Raw genomic sequence first — 23,702 nt, 5'->3', positions numbered from 1 at the left:
AGATCTGCAAAGTCAGCCGTGATAGGCTACGTCAATCGTCACGTAGCCTATCACGGGTGACTTTAAAAAAAAAAAGGGCGTACGCTAATGGCGGCCCCCATAGGGAGCCGCCATTCCCGTTCCTTATTTGGTCGCTGTAGTCTACGTAAAGATTTACGTAGACTACAGCGACTAAATAAGGAACGCGAATGGCGGCTCCCTATGGGGGCCGCCATTAGCGTACGCGCTTTTTTTTTTTTTTAAGTCACCTGTGATAGGCTACGTGACGATTGACATAGCCTATCACGGCTGACTTTGCAGATCTAGCCGTGATAGGCTACGTGAATCGTCACGTAGCCTATCAGGGGGCGTTGTTTTTTTTTAAAAAAGACTTTCGTGTTCGCGGCCGGGCGAGGCGGGAAGCCTCCCCCCCGGCCTGAATTTCAGCCGGGCGAGGCGGGAAGCCTCCCCCCCCCGGCCTGAACTTTGCGGGGGGAGCAGCGAAGCACCTCCCCCCCACCGCGAACATCCTTCGAGGACAGGTAAGTGACTTTCGTCCTCCCCTAATAAACTCCCTTACTTGCTTCAATCGGCTGGGGCCCCCTCCTGGTTATGCCAGTGTTTGGAGAGGTGCATTTCATCCCCTTGAACTCAGGTGCCAACATAGTTATTCTTTTGGTGCCTCTTGAAAACTCATTTCTGTAGTCAGGCCTTTGCTGGTGTTTAATCCCAGTGGCTAGTAGCTTATTTTAACTTGCTCTGAATCATGGCTGTGTTACATTATCTTAATGTCTTGTTTTATTTTAATTTTGTATGTTTTAAAATCTAAAGCTTAAAATCTAAAAGGTTAAAACTTAAATTTTCAGTTGTTTAGTTGTTCTTGTTTGTTGTACACTGACTTAGGACATGTCTGAGCAGAATATTCTGGTCTGTAAATAAACACACTGCATGAGAGAACAAACATTACGTAGATTTTATGTTTACTTGCTCCACTGCTGTTATTTGTTTCCATTGCAGAGTTTTGAACAAAATTACAAACCTTTTGTACAGGGAGTAGCTTTGCTTATGAAATACAGTTTTGTTATACAAACAGATCAATATGTTGTGTATAATTATGGTAGATTCCTGTATGATTTTTTATTTTTAAGTAACAGTATTTTCAAGACCCAATACCAAATTCTAGATCTTTAAAATCACCTATTAGCCCTCTTTCATGACTGTAACACATATATTCTGGATAGTCATATGGTTTCTTTAAAGGGTCACATTAAGTCTTAGGAGTAGACTACAACCTAACGAAGTATCAAGAGTGGCAGGCAGATATATTTTATTTATTTTAAACATTTTATACCGCTCTTCATTCTCTTGAAGTTGGAGGCTTATGGAACAGCGGCAGCTAGGTGTTACATAAGCTTTCAGATATCCATCAACAAGTGTTTTCTTCTATTGATACATTGGTGGATTTCCAAGCTGGTATGTGCTCTGGCAGAAGCAGTCAACTGGGTGGCTACCATGTTTGTACACTGCATTTTACTCATGGAGTTGTTTTGGCAGGGAATACAACAGATGTCATTTGTGCTATTTGCAACTAACATGCAGTGCACAGTTATGATGAACTTGGTTATGATTACACCATACCCTTTGACGTTCAACTAATTTATACTTTAATCCCTTCATTTTGTTTAAGTGTTTGTACCAGTCTTCATTCTGTATTGTTCTATTATCTTAGTTTGCATCATTTCACTTCATTCCACCCCCTGCTACCCCAACATTTTCTAAATAAAATGGCACTCTTTCATCAAAGCATTAGGATGAAAATTTGCTGCTTGTGAGCTCTAGTATAGTATTGCTCTTGCTTTTTACTAAGGCTATATGAACAGGATGGATAAATGACAATTTACACATGTACACCATTATGCTGATACCCATTTATAGGGAATATGCTACAAAAGGAAGTTAAGCAGTGGGCAGGATACAAGGTATGCAAGATAGGGCTTGCACTAGGTAAATAATTCAATGTGCCCTATAGTGATCACAAGTTGCTAAAAATAAATTCAGAATTACAGGGTTAATGAAGACAAGACACACAATGAGATGTAAACAGTGTAAGTTAAATGGTGAACACACCCTACTAGTCCAATTTGCAACCGACCCTACTGCAATATTTGGTGTTGGGACAGACAGTACATTCGATTCACTCTAAGGCAGGCTGTTGCACATTGCTTCAGCAGAGCTAAACATCCCTTCCCTATTGTGTCTGCATCTATCTGCACTGTGTGTGCATTTCACCAACAGTAAAATATAATTTCACTCATGGGCTTCCATGTCACTGCTGTTTCCTTCACTATGATTTTGAAGACTCCACTAAAGAAAAAAAAAGTTACCCAAAATACTTTCCACATACACATAGGTGTCATTTTTTACTTTATTTAAGGAAAAATGGGGTGGGGGACAGTAATTTTATAATACACAAAAGACAAATTAGACAGCACTGCAAAAAGGCTGAGTGTTTCATTGCCACCAGTCTGCTTTGCAGCTCTACAATTAGTAATTTTACTGTAATTTTGTCATTTGAATTATTGTTTAAGCATCTTTATAGTTGGCAGAGTTTGGGATTATTAAAAAAAATCACAAAAATGTGTACTGCTACTACTATGAAAAACCTAAACCCCACAAAATCACTTCGAAATAAACCATAAATATGTGATGCACATTAGTGTAACAAAACCATTTTTGTAAACATTTTCTCCAACATAACATGTGCATACGATAAAAATAAAGTCACTGCAGTCATACAGTTAGAATTACTTTGACTTAAGATACAGAAAATTATTACTTAAAGCTTAAAACTAAACTAAGAGTATTTTTATGCTTACCAACAGCACTGCTTTAAAAATGGACTTCAACATTTTATATGTAGTGGTTTTATAATACTGATTTGACTTGTAAAGTTAGCCACCTTGGCACTTGTGTGGAGTTTGGGGCAGCAAAACAGCAGTCCCACTGAATTAGTCATTCCCCCTATTCCCCTTTTGTGTTGTACAGAACTTCATCAGCATATACTGACCTAGGAGAATTCCTCCATATGACAACATTCCTACATTTATGAACAGTAGTCTTTTTTAAAAAATAAAATGTAACAAGGTGGCATGAGAGGAGGGGACAAGCAATAAATCAGTTTCAACCACACCGTGCCATCATGTTTTCCCAAAGGCACCTGGCCAATCAGGTCTAGTAAACTATGCTACAGTGCCAGTGCAAGAGACACCCTCACTGTCCGTGTCTGCACTGGTCTTCTGACTCCTGTTCATTTTCTGCGGTATGAAGCAGAGTTGCTGTTTTGGCTGTTTGCTAACAGGTACACAGAGAAGTGAAACCCACCTGCAACCTTAGCCCTGACATTCAGTGCTACCCAAAAGCCAAGCAATTTTTAAAAACAGAGAGACTTCAAAAGGTTTTCTGCCAGCAATTATAAGCTGCTCTTATTTGTTTTATACAAGCTTACTTTTGGGAGAAAAACCTTCTTGCTCTTCCAAAGAAAGCCTTTAGCAAAGAAAAAAAGTTGGTCAAAGAAAAGAACAGCACTTTGACTGGTGCGAAAAGAGCAGTTAATTGAGCAGGAGGCTCATTCAACTGGTGCTGTCCAACACAAAGCAAGTCATGTGATCAACCTCACTTGACCTACTGAAGCATCTTGATTGAAGAATCACATTTAAATCCCTACCTGTCATGCCATGAAAAAGGTAACCCCAGCAGAAGATATAGCCTATGAAACACTGGAATCCAGTTCACTGACTGAACAGTGAGCTTAAGGCAGCTGTCAACAAAAGTACCCCAGAGAGAGAGTAAAAAAAGTGTTTAAAAAACCATAATGATTGAATCATGACACTGTGCATTATTACATCACCAACAAATAATTACACACTCAAGTTTTCTCAAGTAATAAACACATGTAGCCTTTAAACCAAGTATTAGTCTTGAGACATTTATTACAAAGGCCAAAAACTTACTGATAAAACAAAACTGAGGTGTCTGTTTTTTTCCTTTAGGAAGGTGGGGCAGGGGGAAAGAAAAAGAGAGCCAAGAGTTTGGGTTTTTACATTGAAACACAAGTATAAGCTGCTCTAAAGAATGAATAAGCAGTATTAACTACATTCTTAAAATAGTTTTAGTGCATTGCATTCTTAGAAAAGGAAAACATCACTTCCCCAAAGGTTTCCTACAACATTTAACAAGTTATAGAAATAGCCTAGTTCTTTGTTACTTGCCTGTTACTAAGCCCCCCATGTTAAGAGCAAAACCTTCTGAATTTTAGACTAAATTCCTTTAATTTCCATTCATGATGAAACTGGTAAAAAATAAAGTGAAAAGCTTGCTTTCAAAAATTTAAAAAATGGACGATCTAAGTCACTGTGTCACTTCCATAAATCTAATTCAACCATCTCAAATGACTGCTGGTCTCTCCTGCTGAAACCTGATACAAAATTAACAGTCACACCTTTATTCTGCAAGTTTTGGTATTACAATTAATCTGACATTTGTTCTCCTAAAAAAAAGTATAAACCTAAACCACCTCTTTTATTGTATGCATTAGAAACAATGAGGTAGGCATAAAAACAAAACACGCTTGGAATTTTCTTTCCTCCAAAGGCTGCATGAGCAGATTGGTAGTAAGAGTTGTTGCACATTATAGGTTTAAACAAAAATTAAACCTTTAACTGAGGCAGTGCTAACACTGATATTACCAAGTTCTGGCCTAATGAAGAATCATTATAGAAAAATGAATAATTGTTTGTTTAGTTTTTAAAAAAACAAACAAAACCATCCACATATGGTTTTTAGGCAAAACTTGGTACACAGGGAAAAAAACGACTAAACTCTTGGCCAGGCCAAAACTAAAAGTCCCCCCACCTCCCTTAAACCACTGTGCCTTTCACATTTTATAAATATTAACTTTTAAAACCTGCATCTTCCTCTTTGCCCACATATTGTCACATTAAAAAAAGAAAAGAAAAAGAAATGTCAATTAAATACATTGTTAATATTACTATATTAGATTTGCCCTCTGCTTCAGCAACACTGGCTCCGCCTATGTCACCCTCCTGCCACCTTCTTATACCTGCCTCCTTTCAAAAATATGTTTCTGATCAGTCTCTTCCTTTTTTCACTAGGAAATCTGGAGCTGGGGAAGGGGAGGTGGAAAAGGAGAGAGACCTGATTCTTTCTCTAGTGGGATCCCAAATCAGATAGCACCTGATGGCAATATCTTTACAGCACCAGCTGAATATTGCAGCCTCAGTTTAAAAACAAAAAGAACCCAACACCAGTGATGGCTGCACACGCAATGGCATGTAGTACTGCATCACGGCAGGTCTGTACTCCAGTTTCAAATGATTCCAAGTTATGAAGACTCCAGACGACAGCCATCCCTTGCCAAACTATATCACTTCTACCAACTCAGAAGAGAAGTCCTGCCTAAGGTCATGAAATAAACTTGGCTGCTTCCTCCAGACCGTACAGAGGCAAAGAAAACCTGTGAAGCAAGAGACAAAGAGAAAAACAAACTAATTTGCTAATGAAGCTAGGTGGTAAACAAAGGCAAAAGTAGTACAGTTGGGAGGGACATCAGAGTAGAGGACAATAAAGAAGAATACAACATACAAAACGTTAGAGTAAAAGCAAATCGATCAATAAAACAGTGGTTGGAATTTACCCATCAGTCAGGAAATGCTAGCCTGAAAAGAAAAGCCTTCAGCAAACACCACCAACAAAGTAATATATGTGCATGCCTGATCTCAGTTGGAAGGGCATTCCACAGGGTGAGCTGCCACACTGAAGGCCCTACTCCCAATGGCTTCCAAGCAGATCTCCAAGCCATGTGGGATCACCAGGACTGCCTCTTCAGAAGGCCTCAGTGATTGAGCAGGAGAAGGGAGAAGGTGTGTCCTCATGTTCTTTGATGCTAAGAAAAACTTTTCTGCTCTGCTGCTCATAAAGAGAACAAGGCCACTCATTCTTCAGGGCTTTCAGGTATCTGATCCTTGTGCCCATCCCTGCACACAGGAGGACTGCTGGATTAGGCTGAACAGATTTTGGATTGATCACCTCAAAGGCAAAACTGAATGTAAAGTGGGAGAAAAATATATCCTACCTTGTCATTACGTTCACATAGAAACTTGAGTCTTTGTGCCCTTTTGTGCATAAATACACCATCCAAGTGTCCTGTTTCTACTGATCGTATCTCAATAGCTTTTTCTCCCCAGCCCATAATTTGATTGGATCGAATATATGCTTTACAATCAAAACAAAAAGATTAATCATCATCATCATATACTGCAACATAAAGAAAAGTTGTGTATTTCATCTTAAAATACAGCTTTTTAAATCATAGTATTTCTCACAAAACAATAAAATCAAGTAAAACTCATCTGCAAGACAGAATTAAATATTTTAATCTTTGTTGACACTGCAAGAATTAAGCTTTCAGTTGATTACAACTTATTTTCCCAACAGAAAAAATGTATTTGAATTTTAAAATTCCAAGTACAAACAGCACAATCCTATGCATGCCTTCTCAGAAGTAAGTCTCACGGTTCAGTGGAATTTACTCCCAAGTAAGGGTGTATAGGATTCGTGCCTAAGAATTGGTTTCCTCAGCCAATACACTCAAGACACCATAAAGGAAAGAAACTCTTACAATGATTTATAAATCTGAATTAGTAAAACTATTTAAAGCATCTGTTTGGATAACAGCTATCTTGAAATTTATTATTTTTATTATATGCTGATACTGGAGCTAATACACCAAATATGCATGGACATTTTGCCTATCTGAAATATTACTGAAAATTTTATGGCTGCAGTTCTGCATCCAGCTGTTGTTGTTGTTGTTTTCCTGTTGAAGTCCATGGCCCAGTTTGGATGTCACAAAAAGCCAGGGTTCTGTGGGAATGCTGGTTTATTGTGCTTGAGGCACGTGCCAGTGCATGCTGCCCTACTGCTCTAGCATGGCTCCTCCTGCAAACAGGAGTGGCAAAACAAACCGTGGATTGTTACATGTGAACTGAGAACTCTGGCTTCTCTCTCTGCAGACAAGCCACAGTCATAAGCCACAGTTTGCTGTTGGCTTATGACTCTGGCTTGTCTGGGGAGAGACAAGCCAAAGTTCCTCATTCTCCCATGATAAACAAACCATGGATAGATGGCCTCTGGTTTACTTTGCTGCTCTTGCTTGCAGGAGCAGCCAAATGGGAGCAACTGGGTTACATCCGGACTAGGCCAACAAATTTAAGTAAAGAAAATTGGACAAAGGACTGCAGCATATGATTCTGATATACAGAGTTACTTTGCAAGAGGATTTTTAAGCTCCCTGAATTTGAGGAAGTTATTAAAAGCAGGACAGGACACAGATGCCAAAGTGCGATTGTTAACACGGCTCTCCAGATAGGGGTCTGTGCTCTCCTAAAAACCCATCTGCAAGAGAGCACCTTAAAATTACAAACAATATAATTTTAGCCTAGCCATAAACTCACTCCATGGCTTTAAGACAAGCTGCCTCCCAGTCCAACCACTGGGAGTGATAACAATACTGGTCTACCAAACAGAGTAGTCAAACAGGCTTCTGAGAAGCACATAAAATATATAAACAGTAAGAATTGTTATTGTTGTTATAATTACAGGAGGATTCTGGAATATATACAATCAATTTATATTTCAGAATCCCCCTGTAATTGTAACAACAACTCTCACTGTTGATATACTTCATGAGCTTCTCAGAAGCCCTTTTGACTACTCTGTTTGGTAGACCAGCATTACTATCACAATATTATGGTCAGGCATGATGGACAATTGACAAGGTATTTCACCATTGTACTGCTCTATTTAATAGCTGAGGTGACTGAATTCCATATAAAAAACAAAATAGAAGAAACCCCTCTCTCTATTTGGCCACCTCACTTTCCTAACACTATAACAATTTATAAATCTTAGCATACATACCCACTGATGTAGGCATTTCTCCCCACTGCAAAACTACATCTTTGGTGATCCTTCCATATGTATTAACATATACTCCTTCATCCTCATAGCAAACAAGCAGCTCCATCCCATCTGTGTTTGGTAGAATGATGATTGCATGGGGCTGGATGCTACTCTGGATCTGCAAACACACATATATCCAAGAACTCTGAGATTATTCGGTTACTTCCCATATTAGCTTGCATATTCCACAAATTTGACAAAAGCTTCTAAGAAAAAGAATGGGATGGCACACATACTTTTTGCTGTGCAATGGCCTTAAGTGTGCCACATAGGAAAGAGAGAGATCACGCACTCAACAGAAACATAAAGATAGGAACTTAAGGATAAATCGCCTTCAAATAGGAATAAGATTTGAACATGCATTATTATTAGTTTATTGGAAACATTTATATACCGGTCTCCATCCTACTAGGATTTCAAGCAGGAGTACCTTACTCTTTATAAAACAGCACAGGCCAGGACACAAGAGAATAAAAAAGCTGGATTCTTACATGTGTTGGGAGGTAAATATCATATACCGATCCCGAGTCCACGTCAACTGCATGAAATCCAGCACAGGAGCCGTAGATCACCTTCAGTCTCTGGCCTTCTTCTACAGTAAGATCCACTAATAATGGCTTATGTACCAAGTCTCCAAATGACTGCAGCACAGTAATAAAAAATAAAATATTTAGCACACTAAACTGAGGGGGGGGGGAGAGAGAGAGAGAGAGAGAGACATATATGCCCCTCCCTACCCCTCTCTCTGTCGGTCTCTGTCTGTCTGTCTCATGCGCACGCACGCACGCGCGCACGCGCACACACACACAATTCTGTTGTGCTTGTTCTTCTATTAATGCAATTTCTCTCATGTAAAAAATGCTGGAAGCAGAAATGACTTCATTCAAAGTTCAAATGAACTGTCCATGTCTCCTTTACTGGATCAGGACCTAATGGATCCCAGCAGGATCAATGAAATTCTATGCTGTGGTTTGTTTGCTTTTAAAAATGGAATCACAGTTTTCCACAATATTCAGGACTCCTAGAATAAGCCTTAACTCAAAATATCCTAAGTCAGTTTCCCATACAAGTTGATAAATCAGCATAATCTCACCATAGCTTTTACATATTTCTACTCAGGGGAAAGCAAACCAAGACAAAACTATGATGGGCTTCAGGAAAAAAATGGTGGCTCAAACAAGCTCTCTCCTCCTCCAATTTAAGATGGGGCAGGGAGGCTAAGGCCGAGGGAGTAGAGGCAGATAGCATTTTAAGGCAGCATACCAGTACAAAAACACCTCCCCAGAAACAAAAGGAATCTTAGCTCTAGAATAGTATATGGTTGATTTGGGCTTTTTATTGCCTCCTGGTTTATGCCCTTCCTCTAGAACACCACATATCACCTAGGGCTGGTTCACATGATCAACAGTCCACTGGTGCGCACGGGCGGCCATTCTGAATATTCAAGCTGTGGCTTGTCGTGTTCTCTGAACCTGGATGGTGGGGGTTATGCAAGGGTTAAACAACCTTCACATAATCCATGGTCTGTTCTGCTTGCACAACCCCTACCGCCTGGGTTCAGAAAGCACAAGAAGGTTCGAATATTCAAAAAATGCCTAGCACGTGCCACAGCCAACCATGGTTTGTTTATGGCTGCAGTGATCGTGTGAACCAGGTCAGAATTTAAATTCTCAACAATCAGATCACACTCAAGTTTGAACACAGGCAACAGCTAAACACTCATGGCCACACGGAGCCCCCATGCAGCCCAGACTTGTAAATATGCACCCTTACCTTAAATGCCATAAATTTGTGATATGGTTTTGGTGCCCAGGCATAGACTTCCACAGAACTCTTCAGAGCAATTACTAAGAATTTGATTCTTTCATATTTTACTAAAATATAAAAAAAGGCAGTGAATGTAACATTTATATTACAGAACAAATTACAAGACAAAAATATACCAGTGTCTTTCAACTGCTATAAAATCACCATCACTGAAACAATAATGCATATTGATATATAACATATCCTTATGAGATAGAATACCCAATATTCAACTATTGAGTTAGCATGTGATCTATTCCAACAAAATTACAAACTGTTGCCATCCCTCAGAAAAGTAGATTTTACAGGTAATTCCCCATTTTCTTTTCCTTAAATAAGATACCTCATGTCAAATTTACAATTAATTCAAATACGCATTAACGCTTATATTTCAGTGTGTACGTGCATTAATTCCAACACCAATCAGAACATCGCTAGTACAAAGTCTTAGTATTAAGGATTACCATTTCTATCTCTGAAAGTTTTTTTAGGCATAGGAGGAAGAAGGCTGGTTATTTGACAACAACTAGAAATGGGGATGGGTAGAAAAAGAAAAACAAATTGAAAAAAGGTTATAAAGGATTCAGCCAAAGTATTGGTTTTAAGTTAAAAACGCTCAAAATCCTACAAGATAGGCTTCAGCAGTATGTGAACCGAGAACTACCGGAAGTACAAGCTGGGTTCCAAAGAGGCAGAGGAACTAGAGATCGAATTGCCAACATTCGCTGGATCATGGAGAAAGCAAGAGAATTCCAGAAAAACGTCTATTTCTGCTTCATTGACTACACTAAAGCCTTTGATTGTGTGGATCACAACAAACTCTGGAAAATGCTTAAAGAGATGGGAGCACCAGACCACCTTACCTGTCTCCTGAGAAACCTGTACGAGGGTCAAGAAGCAACAGTAAGAACCAGACATGGAACAACCGATTGGTTCAAAATTGGGAAAGGAGTACGACACGGCTGTATATTGTCGCCCTGCTTATTTAATTTATATGCAGAGTACATCATGAGAAATGCCGGGTTGGATGAATCACAGGTCAGAATTAAGATTGCCAGGAGAATTTATCAACAACCTCAGATACGCAGACGATACCACCCTAATGGCAGAAAGCGAAGAGGATCTAAAGAGGTGAAAGTGGAGAGCGCAAAAGCTGGTTTGAAACTCAACATTAAAAAAACGAAGCTCATGGCATCTGGCCCCATCATTTCCTGGCATATAGAAGGGGAAGAAATGGAAGCAGTGACAGATTTTATTTTCTTGGGCTCCAAGATCACCACAGACGGTGCCTGTAGCCATGAAATTAAAAGACGCTTGCTCCTTGGGAGGAAAGCTATGGCAAACCTAGACAGCATAGTAAGAAGCAGAGACATCACCTTGCCCACAAAGATTCATATAATCAAAGCTATGGTTTTCCCAGTAGCAACGTATGGCTGTGAGAGCTGGACTATAAGGAAGGCTGAGCGCCGAAGGATTGATGCCTTCGAACTGTGGTGCTGGAGAAGACTCTTACGAGTCCCCTGAACTGCGAGGAGGTCAAATCAGTCCATCCTAAAGGAAATCAACCCGGAGTGCTCATTGGAAGGACAGATACTGAAGATGAAGCTCAAATATTTTGGCTGCCTAATGCGAAGAGAAATGTCACTGGAAAAGACCCTGATGCTGGGAAAGATTGAAGGCAAAAGGAGAAGGGGACGGCAGAGGATGAGATGGCTAGATAGCATCACCGATGCAATGAATATGAACTTGAGCACACTCCGGGAGAGAGCGGAGGACAGGAAGGCCTGGCGTGCTATGGCCCATGGGGTCACGAAGAGTCGGACACGACTTAACGACTGAACAACAACAAAACCAGACCAAAATGGAAGGGCATCTTTTCTTTGCAAAATTCCAATTTGAATAAGAGCCTGCTGCAGAAGCAATGGCTCCCCCAAGTTGTGTTTGTATATCTATCCACAGCATTGTTCCCCAACCTGGTGCCCTCCAGATGTGTTGGACTAACTCCTAATATCTCCCAATCAGCCATGCAGAGTGCACCAGATGTGGGGATGGCTGCTCTGCAGGATGAGAGTCTCCTATCATTTTCTTCAAAAACTACCTACCGCAACTCGGCTCATGTGGTTCTTCTGACCCAAATAATCTCAACCATGTTTGGATCCGCTCAAAAACAATCTGAAGAACAGAACCTTATTTCTCTCTACACTTGGAACTAGATCTGAGAGCATGCTCAGAAATGCAATGATGCCAAGGCAAGGGGAAAATATGTGCATCTTCCCCAGCCTACACATGTTCCTGTTCACATGTGTCTCGACAAAAATAAAAGCAACAGAAGAATACACTCATCCTCAAAGATATAAATACAGGGGCAGACATTTATTTATGCCATGTAATTAGTACATGAGGCAAGACCAAAAGCTAAGCAGATTCGATTTGAACAAACATATATTTTAAACAGACTTCTCTATTACATAATTGCGTCTCCAGTGACTTTCACAATGTCAAAGTAACAATCAGTTACTTACCAACTTTATAGTGTACACAACCTTCCAAGTCACCTACAGTTGTCCAGCCTTGTTTCTTTTCTACCTCAGGGTCATTGTGAAGGATTTTGTTTCTTAACCATGACAGGTAATAAACTCTCAATTTGTTTTTCTTACCTAAAAACAAAAGGTTTGTTAAGAACAGGCAATAAGGCGAACTAATAATACAGCTGTTCAACAAAAAATAGCCACAAATTCAAACCATTTTTTCAAAGGCATAACTTTCCTTCTAGTGATTATTACTGCCTGTTATGTACAAAAAGCTATACCTGAAGGAAATAAGATGGACCCGGTTATGCCTCATGTTGAGTTGGTTCATGGTTTGTGTTCATTATGCCTTGTGATTTTTTTTTCCACACGCTCATCCTGCCAATCTAGACTCAGGGCCGGTTCAGGTGCAATGATCCCAGCTTAATAACCATAGTTTATTAAACTGGGAATGACTGTCATGCTCCCCTTCCCCCTTCCTCACACTTTAATCGTGGTTTCATATCCTGGCTATTAAGCCAGGATTAAACTACAGTTCCCTGTTTTCAATGTAATAGGGAAGTGTGGTTTAAAACAAACAATGACTGAAGTGCTGAAGTTGGATGAGGGAAGGGAAGGATAAGAGTGAGCATATGGTCCTGGTGCTCATTCCTGGCTTAATGTTTATTAAGCCAGGACCATTACATCAGAACCGAATCTTAGTTGCTTCCTGGTTTAGCTTGATTTGAAGCTGATTTCTAAACCTGTTTAGGAGGTAAAATGCACACCTTAGTTTGTCGGTTTGGATGCATTGGCAAACTATAGTTTGCCTGCACCAGGAAGTAATTAATTGCCTTTGGGTCAGAAGAAATCATGCAAGCACAGGGCTCATTCCCCACATTCAGACCACAGTTTGCGTACTTTATGTGGGAACTGACCCAATGACCCAGTTTGCACAAAATGGCAGATTATGGTGGGTTAATTAATTAACCCGCGGTTAGCCACAGTCCATGTGTGTGGGGTCGCAGCCACTATTTTGAATATGCTAGCCCCAGTCAAGCCAATTGGGGGTTGCACCATATCATCACAATTTGCAACAGAGGTTAAGCAAAGGTTGTTCAACCCTCAAATAATCCATGATGACTGAGTTCAGATGACACGCACACACACCCCCGATTAGGGTTTGCACAATCAAAATGGTGGCCACATGCACTACAGCTCATCCTGGGTTAAACAACCCAGGATGTGTTGGCCATGTCATGCAAACCAGCCCATCATTTGCATTCATCTCATAACCCTTCAGGATAATTCACACATTGAGGTAGTACTGGAACCAATGCTAAATGGTTCTGTCCCAGGCCACTGTACTTCTTCTCACAAATGTACTTCTTCAGCATTATTAAAAGTAAGTCTTTTTCTGAAACAAACAGTCATACTTTCCAGCATGTGATTCTTTGCAACCACATGACACACCCAAAGAAACTTCCTGTAAGCAATAAATTATATTTGTTTGTTTGAACAGGGAAGATACACACACGCGCGCGCGCACGTGAAGTACAGGCTGAAGGGGCAGAATTGCAGCTTGAGATCGATAGGCATATGGTCAAGGAACACCGAATTATTTTGAATGAGTTCAAATCACCAGGGTCAGCTGAACTGCATCCTAGAGTGATAAAGGAACTGGCAGAAGAACTCTCAGAACTGCTGTCTATTCTCTTTGAGAAATCATGGAGGACGGGGGAAGTGCCAGATGACTGGAGGAGGGCTCATGTTGTCCCTATCTTCAAAAAGGGTAAAAAGGGGGAACCTGGGAACTACAGACCAGTCAGTCTGACATCAATCCCTGGGAAAATCCTGGAGCAGATGATAAAGCAATCCATCTGTAAGCACCTTGAAAACAAGGCAGTGATTACTCAAAGCCAATATGGATTTGACAAGAACAAATCCTGCCAGATGAATCTGATCTCATTTTTTGATCAAGTAACCTCCTGTCAGGGTGGAAACTGAGCCCAGAGAGCCCCAGAGCAGTTCTGATTCTGAGGAACAACAATCCGTGGGAGAGGAGCCAGCTCATCCCTCACAGGTTCAGCACCTGGCAGAGATTCCTCCTGCCAGCATTCCTGAGATAGATAGTGACCCTGGTAGTGAGGGAGTGCAGGAGGGGGGCTTCTTAGATGCTTAACGCAGAACCAAAGAGTGACGAGCGATGGAGGGTGCGGAAAGGAGGCGTAGCGCCCGTTTGGCACGCAAGCAACGGCTGCCTCCCATGGACCCAAGTGAAAGAGAGAGGATCTCTCCTAGCCCATAAGTTCTGGGTCTTCAAGTGACTCTCTTTCAAACAGGGATCAGCTGCCTACTTGAAGCTTAGGCCACTCTGCTGTTCCTACCTTTAGTCGCTGGTGATTAGCATCTGAAAGAGTCATTAAATTGTAAAAGGATTAAACCTTTGAAAAGAAATCCTTTCGTTTGTGTCTTGAGTTGGCTATTGGAATCTACTGAGAGAGGCCGCCAAGGCACTCCGGACACCTCCCTTGTGGACTGTGGGAATGCTGTAGACATCATATACCTCGACTTCAGCAAAGCTTTCGACAAAGTGCCCCATGATATCCTGATGAACAAACTAGCTCAAAGTGGGCTAGATGAAACAACGATCAGGTGGATCCACAGTTGGCTGTAGAATCAGACTCAAATTGTGCTTATCAATGGGATCTTCTCAAACTGGGGAGAGGTAATGAGTGGGGTACTGCAGGGCTCAGTCCTGGGCCCAGCACTCTTCAACATTTTTATTAATGACTTGGAGGAGGGAATGCAGATCAGATTTGCAGATGACACAAAATTGGGCAGGATAGCTAATACTTTGGAAGACAGAAACAAAATTCAAAGTGATCTTGATAGACTGGAGTGCTGGGCAGAAAACAACAGAATGACATTTAATAGGGATAAATGCCAAGTTCTGCACTTAGGAAAAAGAAACCAAATGCACAGTTACAAGATGGGGGATATGTGGCTCAACAACACTACAAGCGAGAAGGATCTTGGAATTGTTGTCGATCACAAGATGAATATGAGCCAACAATGTGATGTGGCTGCAAAAAAGGCTAATGCCATTTTGGGCTGCATAAATAGAAGCATAGCTTCCAAATCCCAGGAAGTACTAGTTAGGCCTCATCTGGAGTACTGTATCCAGTTCTGGGCACCACACTTTAAGAAGGATGCAGACAAACTGGAGAGGGTTCAGAGGGGGGCAACAAAGATGATCAGGGGACTGGAAACAAAGCCCTATGAAGAGGGACTGAAAGAACTGGGCATGTTTAGCCTTGAGAAGAGAAGACTGAGGGGAGATATGATAGCACTCTTCAAGTGCTTGAAAGGTTGTCACAGAGAGGAAGGCCAGGATCTCTTCTTGGTCATCCCAGAGTGCAGGACATGGAATAATGGGCTCAAGTGACAGGAAGCCAGATTCCAGCTGAACATCAGGAAAAACGTCCTGACTGTTAGAGCAATACAACAATGGTACCAATTACCTAGGGAGGTGGTGGGCTCTCCCACACTGGAGGCATTCAAGACGAGGCTGGACAGCCATCTGTCAGGGATGCTCTGACTTGGATTCCTGCATTCAGCAGGGAGTTGAACTCGGTGGCCTTGTAGGCCCCTTCCAACCCTACTATTCTAGGATTCTAGGATACACTCTAGCATGTTCCTCTTTACTCACTTTTTTTCTCAACTTAATATCCCCAAATGTTTTTATAGGCTGTTTATAGAATTGTTTAATCTGTAACAAAGAAACTATACTTTCACAAAAGCTCCTCCAGAGAACATACTAATTTTAACATGAAGGAGTTAGCTTCAGGCAAATGCTCAGGAATTAGCAGAACTACAGAAAGAGCATTTTCCTATGAAGTATCATTTAACTCTTTAAAATCATGCCTTTGTTGTTAAAAGCTCTCTTATGATCTCTCATAAGGCTTACAGGCATGGAACAACTCTTTAAGGTGTGCCTCACTAGAGGATTACCCAATTAAAGGGTTAACCTAACGTGCTTCAAAAGAGGAAACAATATTCAAGGAGGAAGCAACTAGATGGGGCAAGGAGTCCAGGACTTCCAGTGACGCAATTACAAATAAAAGATAACACACACGTTTTAACCACAGACTTGCGCCATACACTACATTATGCTAAATTAAAAAAAAAAATTACAAGGTCAAATGGCATTTTCTTCATTACGCCTGTTATGACAGAATTATGCCAGTGACATAATTCAAACGATGTTCCCGTGCATCTGTGCCTGAGGACGTACTACGTATCATTAAAAATTTCTACTGATAATGGTAAGACTACAGCAATAAGAAAGAGCCACACGTCAATTGTAATGATGACCCTGATCACAAATCTTAATGAACGCAGGGCAGTATCCAGTACTGTTGCTGCACTCACGCTGTTTTTACTGCACCAACAGGACCCACCAGTGCAACAGGAAGCTAGCGCTTCCTAAAGCAACCCCAGAAACAAGCAAAAATGCTTGTCCCTGGAACAGGACAGCTCTCTTCTACAAGCTCCGCTGACCTGCCCTGTTCTGGAAACAAGCATTTCGGTTCGTTTCCTTCAGGATCAGCTGGCTACCCGTTGGTCTAGTGGTGTGTACCTGAGAGTGTACCTGTAGTGTGTACCTGTAGTGGTGTGCATTGGATACTGCCAATGTTGGCATAATCCTTCCTTCCTGCATCCTTGCCTTCTCTCACATATTGCTCTGCATGTGGAATTCCCCTACATGCTGTTCTTTCTCCCCCTTCAGCTCTTCTGCTGTGCACATGGATCTGTGCAGGCACACAGGACAGGATAATCTCCTAAACTATTAACTCCAGTATTTTAGAATCAATTATGTGTTTCTCATTACGTTATATCAGTTTTTAAATGTGTTGTTTAAACATTATCACCTTGTATTCCAATATTATGCTTAAAACATAAGGAAACAATTAAATGAATTAAGAAAATATTTAACACTGCTTGTACAAGGTGTGGGCAAGACCCAGCCTTTATGTGTGGGAGTCGCTGCACCTTGCTCTTGAATAAGCAAATAGGGGCTGGATCATTTACTTAGTAGATTTCTGTTCTATAAAAACAGGTGGTTGTTAAGGGCAAAATAGATAATTAGATCAGTTCTCTTAGACAAACGAGTGACACATTCCCATAAACGTGCATACACCACACAGTGCATTGTGCACAATAATTAGCTAATCAAACAGAATATCACAGTAGACCAAGGGAACTGTTGGTGAATGCAAACATTATCACAGAATCACAGAAGACTAGGGTTGGAAGGAGCCTACAAGGCCATCGAGTCCAACCCCCTGATCAATTCAGGAATCGAAGTCAGAGCATCCCTGACAGATGGCTGTCCAGCCTCATCTTGAATGCCTCCAGCGTGGGAGAGCCCACCACCTCCCTGGGTCATTGGTTCCACTGTCATATTGCTCTAACAGTCTGGATGTTTTTCCTGATGTTCAGCCAGAATTTGGCTTCTTGTAACTTGAGCCCATTATTCCATGTCCTGCATTCTGGGATGATCGAGAAGAGATCCTGGCCTTCCTTTCTGTGACAACTTTTCAAGTACTTGAAGAGCGCTATCATATCTCCCCTCAGTCTTCTCTTCTCAAGGCTAAACATGCCCAGTTCTTTCAGTCTCTCCTCATAGGGCTTTGTTTCCAGTCCCCTGATCATCTTTGTTGCCTTCCTCTGAACCCTCTTCAGCTTGTCTGTATCCTTCTTAAAGCGCGATGCCCAAAACTGGACACAGTACTCCAGATGAGGCCTAACCAGGGCTGGGTAGAGGGAAACTAGTCGTTCCAAATTAGCTGTGATGTGCAGCACTAGTGACAATATAATTAACTTCAGTATCATTTTGTTTTAAGGGATGTGGTGAGTAGCCCACACAAGACATTACGTAGGAACATATAACAAAGTATTGACAATCCCAGCAGTATTCCAGTTCAGTGCATCACATATATGGCAGTATATGGTAGAAAATGTGGATCATGATACCAGAAGGAGGGAAGAAAATAATACGTTCCATGGAATGGATGTAATTGCGGCTATTAAACCAGAGGTCAAGCATTATAAGGAAGTGTCACAGGTACATGTTACACTAGAATAGGGACAGGCAACCCACTCCCCTCCAGATGGTTTTGACTACAACTCCCATAATCCCTGATCACTGGATATGCTGTCTGGGACTGATGCAAGTTGTAGTCCAAAGCATCTGGAAAACATCAGGTTGTCTACCCTTGCCTTAGAGGATGTGACTGCACTTGGCTCTATTGCTACAAGCTCCTTCAAAGGACCTCAAAATGGACTGAATTTCATGTTCTATCAGGAATAATCACACCACGCACAATAACCCCATTTGGAAACTGAACCTGCTATGGAAATTCTCATGGCCGTTATGTTTTCCAAGACCTGCATGATCTGACATGATGCAAACCATACCACACCCTGGCAAGTCTTTCATATTTCATAGAGATTGATATGAATGCTACAGATAGGATGTGTGTGAGGCCTATGCTATTTCTGGGGTGTAAAAAAACTAAGCATCGCTTTATGTCCCCAATGATTATTTTTTTAAAATATTGATATACTGCAATTCACTACCAAATCACAGGACAGTGTACAAAATTCATTAAAGCAACAATTAAATTAAAATAAAATACAAAAATAAAAATAAACAAACTTAGCTTCTGACCAAACTCGATTATGGAAAGCTGAGCTAACTGTACACAGCAAGCCTGAAAATACTGAACTATGCTAAATTGTATTATGCCTAGACAGCGTCCACACAGGGTAAGTTTTTTTTAGATCCACTGGCCATTTGATGCTTGGATCTGAACTACAGGAAGTCCTTGAACTGGTTTATGCTAATAGTGTTGTGCATATGTTAAGAGGTTAGGCCATAGTAGGAACAGTAAAATCATCTCTTGATAGGATTACATAACTATGGTGCAGGTGAATGCATCTGTTCCAGTCATGAGTTGGAATGCACAGCCATTGACCAGGTTTGGACAACATGCCACAGCTTGGGTTAACTCATGACGAGCTATGGCGCCCACAGGTGCCAGATTGCATATATAACCCTGCTCAGGGATTGTTGTGTCATGTGAACCCAATGAGGATGGCTTATGCAAGGGTTAAACAACCCATGCTCACCAGGTTCACACTACACATGGGATTCAACCTGGATCCAAAAAAGCAAATGGATCTCTATGTACCTATGTAGTTCCTACCTTCACAGGATTATCTGCATTAAGTGTCACAATTAGATCTGCTCTCTGTAACGTGGGCTGTGAAAAGAGTGGCCAAGGCAACTGTAGAAATGGGACTACCATGCACAGTGGCACATGGATACTGTTCTGGTGTCAGCCATTCTCAGTTCACCAGCCCTTCCCAAATCAACTGGTCAGGTGTAATGCAAACCAGTATAAAGGAAGGTAATAGGAATTGGCCTGCAAAAGAGAAGGGAGTGGGTGAACCCGTAAGCCCATTCCCAAACTCCTAACTCTACGTGAAGAGATCAGGAGCTCATCCTGAATTACTTCTGCATTGGCTTAATGCAGGGGAAGACTTGGGTAACAGAAAAAGAGAAATAAAATCTATACAATGTATGTTACAGACTCAAGAGTTAATATAACCAATGTGTTTTTGATGCAAGGAAAAGGGGAAAGCATTAGTAAAAGGAGAGAAGTATAAAGTAATGGTGCAAGTAATTTTGTTATTTGAAGAAAGATCGAAATATAAGAGAACTTGTATTTACCCGATATTGTCACCAAGACATTCAGACCTTCAAGTACATCCATTTGCTGGAACCTTCTTCGATTTATTAGTGGATATACCTTCCCTTGGCCACTCCTGTCCAGCAGCATCAGGCCACTCTCTGTCCCCACTAACAAATTAACCCCTAGGACGAATAAGACTAAGTCAGAACACAAACATTTCTTTGATCAGGCAGAGGATTTCTTAATCTACCAGTTCTGCAGATATCTCCAGTTTTATGGCAAACTCAAAACCTTTTCACACAACAGGATGTGAAAATGCAAATGGAACATGGGATAGAAATTATGCACTAACATTCCAAAAATGCCCTTAAATTAGACTTTACTTGCCTGGATATGCTATTTCTATGCCTGCAACATAAAAATCTCATCCTGAAATTTCATGCAAACTATTGCCAATAGGAAATCTTTACTATTGTGTAAGTTGGCCCACAGATTTACCTTATGTAAATTTCATGCATAGATTAGGTTGGATCCAAACTTAGAGCAGACCCATTGAAATAGCTAAATCAGTCACAACTAACTTAAATCCAATGGATTTGAATGGGTCTCCTTTACCAATCCATTGAACCTTTGCCCAGTGAACATACTGGGCAGTATCCAATACTGCTCGCTCTTTCTCTTGCGCCCACCACGAACATTACAGGAAGCTAGCGCTTCTGAAAATAACCCTGGAAAGGAGCTGAAATGCTCATTTCAGGACAAGTCAGCGGAGCTCCCTTATGCAAGCTCCGCCACCCACCACTGTTCCAGAAACGAGTGTTTGGGGTAGTTTCCTATTATTTTTGGAAGTGCTAGGTAGCTTCCTGTTGCACTAGCAGTGGGCCTACTAGTGCAGGGGCAGTGTTAGATACTGCCCAATGTACCTAGCATACCAATTTGGTAGCCATTTCCAAGAATCACTGATCTCAAATTCCCAATAGATTTTTTATATATATAACAAGCATAAATTTGTAACTTTTTGACAAATATAGGAATGAACTAGCAACCAGTGTTGGATTCTATACCCCATAAGGCAGCACATAAGATCTCAGAATTGAATCTCTTCTTATATTTGCGGATCTCCGGGGTGTCACTCTGTGGCCGTGTATTTGTAGGGTTCACATTAACAACTGATCCTTTCCTGGTTGGATCCTGCCTTATTGCCTCTGACCTCATTGCTTCACTAGGGAATCCTACTGCAGGGGGATTGGGAGTGGGAGAAAGACAGAGAGTAAACAAAGTGATCTTTTATTACATATGCATATGCACACCATGTTACAGAGAAAGATCAGATACTAAATATGTAGATTTTTTCATTTACATAAAAATGTAAATTGAAAGATAAAATAAAAGCAAACTCAGGATAAACATGGGAACTTTTCAAAGTATTTTATCAAATGGCTTAAGTTACTATACGGCTTATTCACTGCTGTTTATATTACTTACCAACAGAAGTCACAGTTGTTCCACTAGATGGAGATATCTGTAGTAATCTGGGGTCTATAAAAGGTGTAAAGGAGGAGGAAGATTTGTGTTTCTGCAGTGTGTTACTAGCGGACTGAGTCTGCAATGTAAATTTCAGATTCATTAATGATCATAATATAAACAAATAAGATATTTAAAAACAAAAACATCATTCCAGATGCTACTGCACAGCACTGTTTTCAGAAGCCTTCTCGTCCCCTTCCCCAAGTGCTACCTACACATAAGTAGCATGACCGACATCTTAAAATACGCTAATTTTCTAAGCACTCCTATGAATGTTTAGTCCTGTATCTAGCCTTTATTTAGATGTTTACAGAATGTTTTCAAGGAATGTGTACTAAAACCAGCATAAAACAAGGATGAATCTCCTCTTGCTAAAATATGAGGCACCTATACCATAAACACTTCATTCTTACCTGTCATAGATCTGGTTCTCATGCAACAAATAACCCACAGCTTGTTAACCATGGGATGTTTGAAAGCATGTGGAAGCAAGTGAGCTGGCTCTCAGCCACTCACCCGCCTCTGTTGTACTAAATAACTCAGGGATGTCCCATCCCTGGGTTGCTCTCTGTGATTTGCAAAGCCAGAACTCTGGGTTGTTGAGGGAGAAACAACCCAGAGTTTTAACCCAAGAACAAACCATGGGTTCAAACTATGAGTTGATTTTCCCTCAAAACCCAGAGTTCCGGGTTCACACATCACAGAGAACATCCCTGGGTGTTTAGTGCAGCAGAAATGGGTGAGCGGGTGGGAGACAACATACTTCCACAGTCCTGTGCGCTCCCAGACAACCTATGGTTTGTTAAATGCTGGTTGTCCATTGCATGCGAACCGAGTCATAGTCTGTTTTCCAACATCCCACTATAATACTCCTTGCTTTGTTGTTGCTGTGTGTCTTGTACACACAGCTGCTGCCCAACCGGGGAATATGATTTCCAAGTGCAACAAAATTTGAGTGATTATGAATCAGGCGCTCAGTTCTACATTTGATACTGGGTTTTTTGCATCCGATCAATTTTGGGATGATTCTTACTCTCATCATTCTCCCTTTTTTAAACTGAGCCTCTTGCCAGAAAGCTGCAGCAGTTTCTTCCACCATCATTTCTCATGGGAAAATATTAAACCTGTGTCAAACAAGGGTGCTTATTAGGGGGAAAGGTGTAAACAATGATATGAAGGCATCAGTTCATCTTGTAGTTAAAAACACTAAACATGAAAAACACGTACAAAGGAGAAAAGTGAAATGATGAAGCTGTTAAAAAGGGGAAGTGGTATGACTTTAAAAATTCCTTGCCAGACCATGTGAGTTAAGTGTCATAGGGACAACACTGCACATTAAAGCAGAATGACAGGGGTTAAAATAAGTATGTGACATATAAAGTTTTTACAGACAAAAAAGGGATGAATTTATGTTCTTTTAAACTTGTTTTATGCCTTTTTCATACAATTGAGTGCTGGCTCAGTTCTGTCCTCTACAGAAACTCTATTGCTGGAGAACCTTTACTGCCAAATATACTGGTAGTTCCTCACACAAGAATTTTGCTTCCACGAAGTTCTACTACTCTATTACTCTACTATAAGCACTGTGTTGATTTTTAAAACATGTTCTTTAGAACAAAGGAACAGGTGGACTTTGACTTTTACGTACAATAGTACCCTCAATAAAGGACATCACTTACCTATTTTTATACCTATTTGGAAAATACTGCCTTGGCTAAAATTCTATATCCTTCTATGATAGAATTCTTGCTATCTATATATTCTATTACACTTCACATGATCAAATCTTTCCTAATTTGAAAGATAGTCTACTGCATTAACATTTGTTAATTGTACCCCAAATACCACAATTATGGGGAAATGAAGACAACACCATCACCATGACTTTAGTTTTGTTCTAAAATATGTAGCATGTAAGAGGCGCTTAATTGTATTTTTCTTTCAAGGTGCACCTATAGAGAGGCTGTGGTTTATAAAATTGTCTCTTCCTTCCAATGTTGGAATCTGAGGGTGAAGACATAACTCAGAATGAATTCTCATGCTGCAGCTTGAGTCTGGTTTCACAAGTGAAGTGACAGCT

The 23,702-nt window shown here is 40.7% G+C and overlaps 1 protein-coding gene across 2 annotated transcripts in view; it reads right to left on the bottom strand.

Moving 5' to 3' along the window:
• Window positions 1-944: 944 nt before the first annotated feature.
• The window catches only part of MAP4K4 (mitogen-activated protein kinase kinase kinase kinase 4), a 179,940-nt gene continuing 157,182 nt past the window's right edge, over window positions 945-23,702 (bottom strand). For both annotated transcript variants that reach the window (XM_084844424.1, XM_084844426.1), the window contains 9 exons: window positions 21,581-21,698; window positions 21,160-21,330; window positions 20,134-20,277; window positions 12,348-12,482; window positions 9,793-9,893; window positions 8,511-8,660; window positions 7,978-8,137; window positions 6,131-6,270; window positions 945-5,512 (listed from right to left, as the gene is read on the bottom strand). In XM_084844424.1, the coding sequence (XP_084700550.1) occupies window positions 5,429-5,512; window positions 6,131-6,270; window positions 7,978-8,137; window positions 8,511-8,660; window positions 9,793-9,893; window positions 12,348-12,482; window positions 20,134-20,277; window positions 21,160-21,330; window positions 21,581-21,698 (1,203 nt within the window). In that variant the 3' untranslated portion in view covers window positions 945-5,428. The remainder of the gene's footprint in view (window positions 5,513-6,130; window positions 6,271-7,977; window positions 8,138-8,510; window positions 8,661-9,792; window positions 9,894-12,347; window positions 12,483-20,133; window positions 20,278-21,159; window positions 21,331-21,580; window positions 21,699-23,702) is intronic.

Source organism: Heloderma suspectum, chromosome 3 (genome assembly GCF_057233095.1).
Source record: "Heloderma suspectum isolate Gila_16-S chromosome 3, 16-S_ref, whole genome shotgun sequence".
NCBI classification, from domain to species: domain Eukaryota; kingdom Metazoa; phylum Chordata; class Lepidosauria; order Squamata; family Helodermatidae; genus Heloderma; species Heloderma suspectum.
The sequence above is the reverse complement of the archived record's forward strand: the minus strand, read 5'-3'. Positions and strand labels throughout refer to the sequence as shown.